At 42.4% G+C, this 12513-nt stretch overlaps 1 protein-coding gene across 1 annotated transcript in view; it reads right to left on the reverse strand.

Moving 5' to 3' along the window:
- The window catches only part of ULK4 (unc-51 like kinase 4), a 467406-nt gene that overhangs the window by 452940 nt on the left and 1953 nt on the right, over positions 1 to 12513 (reverse strand). The window contains exons 3-5 of the mRNA XM_075062527.1: positions 10935 to 11034; positions 4385 to 4524; positions 2008 to 2170 (exon numbers count right to left, since the gene is read on the reverse strand). Of these exons, the coding sequence (XP_074918628.1) occupies positions 2008 to 2170; positions 4385 to 4524; positions 10935 to 11034 (403 nt within the window). The remainder of the gene's footprint in view (positions 1 to 2007; positions 2171 to 4384; positions 4525 to 10934; positions 11035 to 12513) is intronic.

Consider the following 12513-nt stretch of genomic DNA (forward strand, 5'->3'; position numbering starts at 1 on the left):
CCTGTTTAATTTATGGGGGGGGGGTCTCACTCAGAGGCTTGCTGTGTGAAAGGGGTCACCAGTAAAAAAGGTTTGAGACCCACTTGCATAGATGGTTTTGAAGATTAAGTACTGTATTTTAAATCTGTTCGCATACTTGGTGGCATCTCAATTACTGCACTTAAGGTGCATTTGTATGAACCAGACTTCTTGAGTGAAAAGACTGCTGCATTCTGGAACAGCAGAAGTTTCTTTAATGACCAGAGTTGTTTCCTAAGTTCAAGGCACTGCAATAGTCAAGCCTATTGTAAAAGAAAAAAAAAATGTTTCACGGTAGCCAGGTCAGCATCCAGTGGGAGGATGGAAAGTCTCCTGGACAGTAACAGATGGAAGAATATACTTCAAGCCACTGGTAATAAATAGATATCCAATAGGAGTGTGAAGTACATATTGAGGGCACTAGCAGCCCAAGTTTTTTTTTTTTTAAACTGAGATTCCTAGTAGCTTCATATATATGTTGAACAAAAGAGTGACAGAATTAACCCTGTCATACCCCACAGGCAAGGCCCTTTGATTATATAACTAACTATCCCAAATTAACTTCTAAGTTCTCCGAGATGTCAATGGAGCACACATACTCTAAATCAACTCCACCTCCTACTAGTGGAAGGATCAAATGTGATACCACAGATCATAGGATGTTGCTATTGAAGGCACCTGACAGACTTTAAAAGTATCACCATAGACATGCTGCCTCAAACTCAGCTAGGAGGACAGCACAGTCCCAGTCCACCAAATCCTTTTCTTCACTGCACTCTGGGAAGCCTAGTTTGCAAGATCTATTCAGAACAGATGTACTAAAATGATAATACAGTCTTTATTACTTCTTCTCACAGATGTATGTTATGCTGTATGTTTGCTAAACTTGATTTTGTATTGTTACAACGGTTGGAAACATGACTGTGTGTATGTAAAATCTGTTTCTTCTCTATGTACCTGTCACACACTCATTTCAAGTGCTGGCTAGCAATCTTCCTAGTACTTAAGGATACCAGTGATGGTCTGTGCTACCAAAATCTTGCTTACATGAGACTAAGGATAGGTCTACACTGGAGCTAAAAGCTGTAAATTCCAGCTTGAGGAGACATACCTGCACTAGCTTTGATTGAGCTAACATGCTAAAAATTGAAGTGTAGCCACAGCGGCACAAATGTGGGACGGACTAACTATCCCCAGCATGAACCTATGGTCTCAGACAGGACTGGTCTCTGAGCACCTTGCTGCTCCTGTCACTGTGGCTACACTTCTATTTTTAGTGCATTAGCTCAACCAGAGCTAGCAAGAGTATGTCCCCTCAAGCTAGAACAGGAGCTGCGGGAAGTGGTGGCCCAATCCACGCCGCTTTCCCACAGCTTCCATTGGCCAAGAACAGCAAACCACAGCCACTGGGAGCTGTGAGTAGCTGTACCTGCGGACGCTCAGATAAACAAAGCATCTCACAGCCTGCTAGGGGCTTACCCTGAACAAGCTGCAAACCAAGTTTGGGAACCCCTAGCTTCAGCTAACGGTAGCATTAATTACAATGGAAAGAAGAGATAATATAGTCACCTGAAGCAATAGCTGTATGTACAGATAACTTAGTAACAACTTATTTAACAACTGCCTTTCACTATTACATTTTGTGTGCTCTGATTTTCATAACAGGTAGTGTAGCTTGTTTTGTGATTTGTACCATATGCAAATTCCCATAATGATTCCCATTACATTGTCATCAACACTGTCAAAACGTTTTATTTTGTTTAGTTCAATTACTAATGTAGAGGGATTTTTAGAAAAATCAAGCCTTCTTAATTCCTGCATCCACAAAAAGAATAGTTACAAAAGATAACTATTTTAAGTTTACGGCTGAGAAAATAAGACCCCATCCTCTCAAACTGATTTAAAACCAAAACATTTTTAAAACATTTCATTATGCCTCACTGAGTTTTGTTAATTTTGACTGGATAAAACATGTACTATATGCTGTACCTTTAAGTCTGTTTTTCAAGTTTCTTTGTGGAGTGCTTTCACAGCCATCACCTCCTCCTTCCTCTGATCCAATTAAAGCAAAAAATTCCTCCAAATTTTCACCCTCTGCTTTAGCCAGGCAAAAATTATTGAATTTCAGTGTGCCAGGCCCTTCCAGAAGTATCTACAGAGGTAAACAAAAGTGAACACCAAGTTGTTTCTTTTAAATATAAAGACTGTTTCAAGAAGCTGAATTTTCTAGTACAACCTATCTAAGATTGCAGTTTTGATCAAGTCCCAGGAGTTAAAACAAGAACAGGGGTTAAAAGCAGCCCTGGAGAGGGCTGCGACTCTGAAAGAGGCTAGGCTGATTGGGGAAGGAGCCACAGCTGGGGCCACACCCTAATCAGGCCACCCTATAAAAGGGCTGCGAGCCAGGTGCTCAAAGAAGAGACTCACTCTCTCTAGCTTCTGAGAGAGAAGGACCAGGCTGCCTGGGAGCGGAGAAGGGTACATGAGGTACAGCAGTGCTGGGGAAGAGCAGAGGGAGCTGGGGAGCTCCAGCCTGCAGGCCCTGCTAGAAGGCCAAAAAGGGTACTGGGGCTGCAGAGGGGCAGCCCAGACATAGGCAAAGGCAATAGGTCCAACCCCCCTTGCCAATGATGAGTGGTTTACAGACTTCACTCTGCCCCACTGAGTGGGGTCTAGATAGTGACTGGCAGTAGTCACTGAGGCAGGTGGGGATAGAGGTTCCGGTGGGTGAGGAGATCCAGATTGTGGGTTACTGCTGGAGCAGAACTCTGATGTAAAGAGTACTGGGGTCTGGGAGGGACATGGGGCCAGCGGCAGGCAAGACACCGGACTACAGAGGGCACTCCGGGCTGGAAGAGCTAATTCCCGAGACAACTAGCAGGAGATGCCACGCTGGTGAGAGTCTGACCCCATCACAGGCCCTCATCACAGTAATAGCTGAATGCCTCCCACGAGTTGGAGGTGTGGGGGGGAACCTACAATGGCCTCCTTTTCTCATAGCCATCAAAAGGTGGCTTTTTTATTTTAGACAGATCTAGGCAGATTTTGTTTCTTTGTTTTAAATGAGCCTGTGACGATGAAGATGATACTGTGGAAAAGCATGGGGAAAAAAAAGAGGTTTTGCATTTGCTCTGTATGCAGCAAAGTTAGCAATCATCCTCATTTAATCTTTTGGTGAGTTTCAAAACCTTGCTCCAGCTCCTGTGAAGGTTCCATCTCCTGAAGTCATTAGTCTCCTCTACTGGTCAACAGCTACATTATTTCAGTGGAACATAGCTGTCACAAGGGAGGTTGTGGTTACACAGAAAGAGGCAATATCACAACAGCCAAGACCAATTCTATGCAGGACTCTGAAAATAAGGATGGCTACTTTGAATTGGACTGCGTGTTCAAAGTAGTAATTACCACCGACATTACTCTGCAGCAAAGACAAAAAGTGATGCATCTTTCAACATGTGTGCATAATAAAGTTTGTTAGACTAGTGGTTAAAATATTAACATTTAAGTGGGGGGTGAGGATACCTCAGTGGTTTGAGCATTGGCCTGCTAAACCCAGGGTCCTGAGTTGAATCCTTGAGGGGGCTATTTAGGGATTTGGGGCAAAAATGTGTCTGGGGACTGGTACTGATTTGAGCAGAGAGTTGGATTAGAGGACCTCCTGATGTCCCTTCCAACCCTGATATTCTATGATTATCCACTTAGCAACCAGATTCTGATAGGGCCAGCTCCAGGGTTTTTGCCACCCCAAGCGGCAGGGGGAAAAATAAAAAAAAGCCACGATCAGCAGCAGCTCCACTGCACTGCTTTCTAATTAGGCGGCAGGTCCTTCCCTCTGAGAGGGACCGAGGGACCTGCCACCGAATTGCTGTCGAAGAGCCCAGCATGCTGCCCCTTCCCCTTAGCCACCCCAAGCACTGGCTTGCTGGGCTGGTCCCAGCCCTGGACTCTGAGAGACATTTGAAGTTTTAAAATATTTTGTCAAGAAATATGTGGTTTCCTAGTGTAGACAGGCTATGACAGAATGATGCAAAGCTGTAAAAACAAAGGGACTCCTAAATGAATAATGAAAATCCTTTATTGACTTATCTTTTCATGCTGCAGCATGGAAGCAGATAGTATACTCTGAGACACTCATTCTCAGCTGCAGAGTGATACAGCAGACATAAAAAAAATAAACTAATTAGACTGTAAGGTCTTCAGGACATACACTTGTCTCTTACTATGTTCATGCACAACACACAACACCTGGCCTCCAACCTTGAGTAAGGCTCCGGACATTAGGATAATACAAATAATAATTTCTGAAAAATTTTAATGATATTTGACATAATATAAGATACCCATTATAACTAATGTTACTCATTACCTTTCTAGGTGTGAGTTCACAGAAGATAATTCCAAGGTCATGAATGTGATGTAATCCAGTAACCAAATCAATACCAAATTCTCTCACCACATCTTCAGGTAGATGTTCATCTTGCGCAATAACCATTTCTAGTGAACCACCTGAAATGTATTCACACAGAATCCGTTATGACAGTTGTACATCAAGAAAGAGGCCAGACCAACAGCCTACTGTGATATTACAGCCTCTTAAAAGAAAAAAGTTAAAAGTTAAAAGAAAAATACAAATCAATTGAAAAAAAAATTAAAAGTTTGCCTATCTTCAATTGCTTTGTGACTCCAACAGCCACAAGTTTAAAAATGTATATAAAAATAACCTATTACTCGTCAGCACTAAAGGACTACTTCACCCAGTTGTTTTTGACCTCTGGAAAAACTAAGGCATGGAAATGTCACTCTCATATGCTCACTGTACGTTCTCTATACCTAATCACTGAGACATGGGCAAATTTTGAAAATAAGACCCATGTCATCTAATTTGTCCATACAGATCACTAAAACTGAAAAGAGTTCACCACCATTACCAATAATGACCACTTCTGTCAAAGAGTTCTTATTTTATGAAGAAGGCAGAGTGTGAAATTGATCTAGTCTCTACTGAATTTACATATTTTAGTACTCAAACGAAACTATAACTCTGCACACATCTATGTAGCATGATTTATATCAAACTTCACCTTTTATACAATAATCTTTTCTCCAGATCAACATTACTGAAAAGTGACAGACCAAACAATTCAATTTATAATTTTCATGAACAAATGGATTTGTTCAGTTATACCACACCATGAACTTCTTATGGTAATGACCATAAAAGAAGGTTAACATTATACTGGGTTTTTTGTTTGCCCCCTTTTTTTTGGGGGGGGGGGGGGGAATTGGAATTTTACAAGAAAGCTCTTCTTCAGAAATCAAGATGGCTTTTAACTGTTTATATTCTACCTATGGCCATATTTTTATTAATTCTTTATTAAAATAAAAAGAATTCTGTTCTATAACATCTCCTCTAATACTTCAGAAGTGGATTGTCTTCCTGTGCATTCTTCCAAAACTAGAGAGATATTAGCTTTATATAAATTTTTTTAGTATAACTGTCTAGAGAACAGTAACTTCAAAAAGTTACATTGTAAAATCAGTAAGAAATGGTTACTTACTAATAAATGGCTCTTCAAGATGTGATGCAGAAACGTATTCCACTTAGGTATGGGCATGCACACATCTAAGTGGAATATACAGCTGCATCTATTCTAAGAAGTATTAATGGTAGTGTATCTACAGCTTTGGAACAACTCTTGCAGCAATGTGCAAGATGAAATGGGGCTCAAGACCTGAGCACCTTCCTGAAGTGCTAAAGTACTCTGGTCTATCTGCAGAGGCAAGGGATCCCTTGTAAAGAATTTGAAGAGAATCAGAATCAGAGAAATGAAATGAAATGAGTGGATTCAGTTGTTCTTTTCTTTTACCTCCCCCACTCCACAATTCCTTACATGAACTTTAATACCATGAAAGAAGTTGGATTAGAAGCACTGAAGAATGAAATCTTCTATCCACCGAATAAATTCAGTACAGGTAGCAGTAGTGCAGGCTTACTACACTGCCCTGCCAATGTGCACCAAACCTATCCAGAAAAAACACCCCAAAAAAGCCCCACTTCTTGACATGCAAGAGTACTTTACCTCTTATGAGGCCAACAACGTGACAATGGTCAGTAAGACTGTATTGTTTGCCGGAGATTTGAAGAATTTTTTTTAATCAACTGCATTGCAATAGTCTACTAAAAGCAGAAAAATTTGCCTATTTCTGACTTCCAATTAGAAGTCAGTACATGAGAGGTCTGAAGTAATGGATACGTTTTAAAGTTCCAGTGCTGCAAAGACATATGCATGTGCTTAACTTTACACACAGCAAGTAGTTCCACTGGCTTCAATGGGAGCACTCACATGCTGGCTTCAATGGGAGCACTCACACTGAGCAAATGCTTACAGGATTGGAGCATAAATTTATTTTCTACTATTAATTTTATGCTTTCAACACTACACACATATAAATCATATACAAAAAGTTATGTTAAAAGCACAATAAGATTGCAGTCAAGCACTGAAAAGTTTGGAACTACTAGAATTAACCTTATTTCAGCCCCCTTCTGCATATATATTATGACTAAGATTATGTTTTAGTCACAGGTATTTTTAGTTAAAGTCACGGACAGCTCACAGGCAGTAAACAAAAATTCACAGCCCGTGACCTGTCCATGACTTGTACTATTTAGCCGTAACTTGGGCCGGGGCCCCAGGGTGCTTGGAGGGGGCACGGTCTGGAAGCACCGTGGGGCTGGGGGCATGGTCCAGGACTCCTGCTGGTGGGGGGGGGGGAAGAAGGGGAGTTGGCAGGGCTGGTATTCTTCCTACCCGGCTCAGCATGTCCCTGCAGCTCCTAGGGGGAGGGAAGGCCAGGGGGATCCGCATACTGCCCCAGCCGAGCTCCGTTTCCGTAGCTCTCATTGGCTGAGAACCGCAGCCAATGGGCGCTGCGGGAGCGGTGCCTGCAAGTGGGTACAGCATGCAGAGCCTCCTCAGCCTAGGTCAGGAGTTCCAGTGTTATGCTGGCCACTTCCAGGGAGCCTCCCCGAGGGGTGAGCGTGGGCCAGTGCAGCATACCGGTAAGAAGTGGCCGCTGGTACGGGTCTGTAAGCAGCCAATGGCCGGGGGCAAAAAGGGCAGCTGCCCTGGGGTCCCAGCAATTTGAAAGGGCCTGGCACTCCCAGTCACTGCTGAGCAGCAGCCAGAGCCCCGCGCAGTGCAGGCTGGGCAGCGTGGAAGGGCTTGCTGGGGGAGGCCTACCCCTGAGCCCCGTCCCTTCCACACAAGGCCTCACTCCTTCCAGGGGCCCGGAGCCAGGCTCCCCTACTGGTAAGTCTTATGTTACTTTCACCCCCGGCCTCCCCCCGCCCTCAGGTAAGCTCCACTCTGCATCCTCCCTTTCTCCTGCCCCAACCCTGAACTCCCTCCCATGCTCAAACTGCTGCTGGCCCAGGGGCTGCCTTAATTATAATCGTCTTTAATTACATGATCACATGATGTTTTCCCCCCACAGGACCCCAGTTCAGCCCATGGGCCACATGTGGCCCAATTAACACATAGCTGCAGCCTAGCTCAGCTGTGTGCTAAAGGCCGCAGGTGTGCACAGGGTCACAGGTTCCCAGCTGCCTGTGGTCCAGGTTATGCATTGTGGCCCGCATATGCGGTCCATAACGTGTAGTATGTTGAGAACCACTGAATTATGGGCCTGAAAGAGATAAAGCCCACATAGCCCCACCCTTCCAGATACAAGTGCCAGCTTCCAATTTTCCCCAGGAGTGCTCAGCCACCACTCAGCCTCAGGCCCCATCCTCACTCCACCCCTTCCTCCAACCCTGCCTCTTCCTGCCCCGGGCCTGGCCCCCACTCCACCCCTTCCCCCAAGGTATGCCCCTTCCCACCCAGTTCCACTCCCTCCCCCAAGCACGTCTGTCCTGACTCCTCCACCTCCCTCCCAGTGCCTCCTGCATGCCATGGAACACCTGATCTGCAGTGGGCAGGAGGCGCTGGGAGGGAGGGGGAAGAGTTGATCGGCAAGGCCACCTGCAGGTGGGGAGCTTAATTGCCAGTGGATGCTAAGCACCCACTAATTTTTTTCTGTGGGTGCTCCAGGGCTGGAGCACTCACAGTCGGCACCTGTGCCTCCAGGCCTGCAGAGCATGCTCCAACTGGAAAGAAAGCTTAAAATAAAGCTACCCAGTTCAGTCAAGGAGAGGAAAACAGACCTACCCTAAGGGATCCTGGACATGGGTGCTGAAGAAGTCTCCTTGTGAGGAATAGGACTTCATGCTGAGACCAGTTGGGACTAAAGGTTTAGCTGTCTTTTCTTTTGTTACCTGAGATTAGACTTGGAGCCATGAGAGACGGATAATAAAAAGCGGACCCAGGAAGGGTAATTTCAAGGGCACTGTAAGGCACTGGACACTTGACTGGGGAGTCTGGGCCTTGCCTCTGCTGCAGGAGAGGCATAAGCCATATTCCAATCTCACTCCCACTTTGATAAAAGGGCATGGACATTGCAAACTGAGGTGAAGCTAAATCCATCCTCAGATGAGGAACTGGAATTAAACGCCTTCCCACTGAAAGGCAATACTGAGTACACTACCCGCTAGACCACCTGGCTCTGTTACAGTCCTCTTCAGCCCTGGGCTGGAATGTGGGTCCATGAGGACAGATTCTTCAGAGAATTTAGCTGCTAAAATTGAAAAAAAGAGTCTCTACTGAGCATGTACAAATTACCATTTTTCAAAAGCTTTTATTAACTTGGCCAAATTTGGGAGGATTTTTACAGGGGCAGCAATAGGCATATCCTTGATACAAAGGCCACCCCCCACCAAATTTCAAGGCCTTGCTCTAAAGCATGGGGGCATTAGACCTTTTCAAATAAAAGGTTGCCATACATACACGTATGTAAAAATAATGTATTTTCCCCTACCCTCATCCTTGGATACATACATACATTTTGACTGAAATTTTCCCAGAAAAATTTAACATGAGGCAGACATACACCATAGGAAATTTCAGCCCAAACAGTTATAGGTTGCCAAAACTACTAAAAACTGAAAACAAGATCTGAACTGTCAGATAACTTTAATAAAAGGTGGTGCTACAAGTACCATCTACAATACACAATCTTGTAAGCAAACAATTCACTCCAGTCTAAAAAATTCTTCCAGTGTCAGGGCACCTTTCTAGTATGTTATAGTGTTTTTTAAAAGACTTACTTCTGTACTTTTATGACAGAAAATATTTAACATAAGCAAAACCTATTTTACATCAACGTTGAACCCACTGAAGTATCTGGATGTTGATCAACAGTTGCCAATATCTGCTCAACCATTTCCTCTAGATGATAAAAGGAAGAGTAAGAGAACTATCTCTGCATTATTGCCCAGATTCCTGAATCGTACAGTGATTTCCTTTATAAATTTGTTTTGTTCTCTTTTAATAATTGATACATTCCTTCAAAACAACTCAGTAACTCCAGAAACTCATTAAGTTACAGTACCAAATTCTTACGCTCCTGTTTTAAAGTTTTGTTTTAACTACTTAATCTATTTTAGAAGACTGCATATAAAATAGTCCAACTCGATAGGGCCAAAAATGCAGAGAAAAATATTGGGTGGGGGGAGGGGAAGAGGCACAACAAAATTTATACTGGATCTGATCAAGAAAAAAATACTCAGTCACGTTGTTACAAGAGAGATATGTTGGATATTCAAAATAAAATCCATTTTCCACACTTCAAAAGCAATTTTCAAACCTGAACAAATTTAATGAAGGACCTAAGCTTGTTCTACTTAAAAATATGGTAAGCCTAAGTAGAAACTGAGTAGATCGCTAGGTAAGAAATGATTAATACTCTCTATATTTAACAAAAGGCTGCCTGTTCAAGGGTTAACATATTTGCCAACAAATTAGACTAGAAAAATATGCCAAAGTTTTCAAACTTAGGTGTATAAAGTTAGTCACCCCATTCCATAATCATACACTTGATTAAAAGTGGCCTGGTTTTGACAGAGGTGCTGATAATCTGCAGCTCCCATTTTCAGTGGCATTTGAAGCTTTATAGCACTTCAGGAACAGAAAGTTTCTTTTATTTAGGGTCCTAACTAGGAAGCCAACTTTAGGCATCCAAATTTCAAAGTTTGACCTCAGTATGTTGCCCACTTATTTTTCTTAAACATGGGAAACAATGCTATCCAGAATTCAAACCATACAAGTCATAACAACTGGATAAAGCCCGTCCATAAACCCTTTTTTGATAACATGGAGATAACCTAGTACAGATCAAAGAATCACTCAGTTCAAAAAGTATAGGGCAGTCCTCGGGTTCCCTCAGCTCCCAAATTCGTGTCTTAACATAAAAGAGAGGATGTTTCAAGGCAACTGAAAGAGACGGCTTAATTCATCTAATGCCATCCTGCAGACTCCCCTTTAGATTTAGAAAAAGGAAAATGAAACAATATCTTCCATCTGGTCAAATTTATGTTTTAGGTTTATTGGCATATTTTCTATCTTTTAATTCTGCATAAAATATTTAGGAAAGTACAAAAAAGCAGATAGAAACCTAACCTTTCCTTCAACAACTTGTATCTGTTCACCCCCTTCAAGAATTCATAATGTTGATCTGCAAGTTACAGCAGTAGCATCACCTACCAAGCAGTTTCAATCCAATCCAATTATATTATTTCATATCAATTAACTCTTGAAACATATATTGAAGTGAAAAAGAGTACGACTTGAGGCATTTTTCTAAGAATCCAGTTATAAATTATTTCTATATGCTAACTTTCTACTGAAGTTTCTGATCTTTCATTTATGTTTTAAATAGATTGTCAGGAAAAAGTTACATTTTGGATAAAAAGATTTCTGTTATAAATTTATGATGTAAAATTCCCATTTCACATATTTTACTTAGTTAGCATCTCTTACCTGTGCATAACTCCACTACAAGCCAGAGATGGTTGCTTGTTTCATACCATTCATGAAAGGTTACTATGTTCTTATGTCTAATTTCATGTGTAAGACGAACCTGTAACAGAATATTTGTATATTTTATTTGGAGAGATGCATTCAGATATTAGTGTTTCAGGTGGGAAAAAATGCAATACAAAGTAATTCTAGATTCCTTTCTCCCTATATTGCTAGCTTTTCAAATGCCACCAAATTTTTAAGAGGTCACTTTCCTACTCAAATCATACAATCAAAAATATAGAGGGAAGATACCTTTTGGCACAGGCCTCTCCCAACTTCCCTGTGTTCACAAGTACAGTCAATTTTCCTCATACTAGTTCAACTGGTTAACAAAATACAACAGTTTAATAAAGATGGCCACCATAGTTATCTAGTGACAGAAGAAAACACTCCTATGTTGTAGATCAGAGTTCAGGGTCAAAGTTACATCCCTAGTTTCTGTGCCAGTGAGAGAGGGAAGTGTGAAAGAAGCAGGTACAGTAAGTCTTGGAGAAGGAGAGTTTTCCATCATTCTTGAGTAATCCCCTCTGGCCAACCAAGTATCTTTGAGAGGTGCCCAGGAGCTAAATTTATGTTGAAAGATGGGTTAATGCCAATAAAGTGCATTTCACAGCTTTGAAGGAGAGGAGGAAAAATGGCAGAAGTTTCTCCATTCCCTCAAAAAAAGAGCCTAAATGTGCAATGTCTAGTGTAGTTTCTGGTAGAATTGCTGGATATGCTCAAAACAAAAAGTAATAAAACATTCTGAGCATCTTTAACAGTGTTTCTCAAACTGGGGTAGCCGCTTGTGTAGAGAAAGCCCCTGATGGGATGGGACGGTTTCTTTACCTGCCCTGTCTGCAGGTCTGGCCTATCGCGGCTCCCACTGGCCACACTTCACCGCTGCCGGGGGCTGCTGGAAGCTGCGGCCAGTAAGTCTCTCAGCCTGCGCTGTTTCCAGCAACTCCCATTGGCCTGGAGCAACGAACCGCAGCCAGCAGAAGCTGCGATTGGCTGGACCTGCAGACGGGGCAGGTAAACAAACCATCCCATCCCGTCAGGGGCTTTCCCTACACAAGTGGCGACCCCAGTTTGAGAGACACTGATCTTTAACCAAGGATATAGCTTCTTAGTGACTCAGTAAGTGCTGATTATTGAAACAATAAGAGAAAGTACTTAAGAAAAATGTACACATGGGACAGGAGGAGGCTGGTACTTCAACTGACTTGTATTTTCCCAGTGAACATTGCAGTAACAAAGTAAAACCAATCACTACATTTATGACAGCTTCTATGACCAGCACAAAAGTAAACACATCTGCTCATAAGAGGTTAACATCTGTGCTAAAAAATGACTGAAATTAAGGAAGGGGCTTTAGGAGGAATCCATGACTTCACATCTACAAAGAAAACCCATTTAAGACAAGGTAATTTGCCATCTAAAAGCTTAAAACATCACTATAAATTGACATATAAACAAGGTAGGTGAGGTAATGTCTTTTATTGGACCAACTTCTGTTGGTGGGATGTACATGCTTTGGAGCTCCAGTAGGGTGACC

This window comes from Chelonoidis abingdonii, chromosome 2, assembly GCF_003597395.2.
Source record: "Chelonoidis abingdonii isolate Lonesome George chromosome 2, CheloAbing_2.0, whole genome shotgun sequence".
Classification (NCBI taxonomy): Eukaryota; Metazoa; Chordata; order Testudines; family Testudinidae; genus Chelonoidis; species Chelonoidis abingdonii.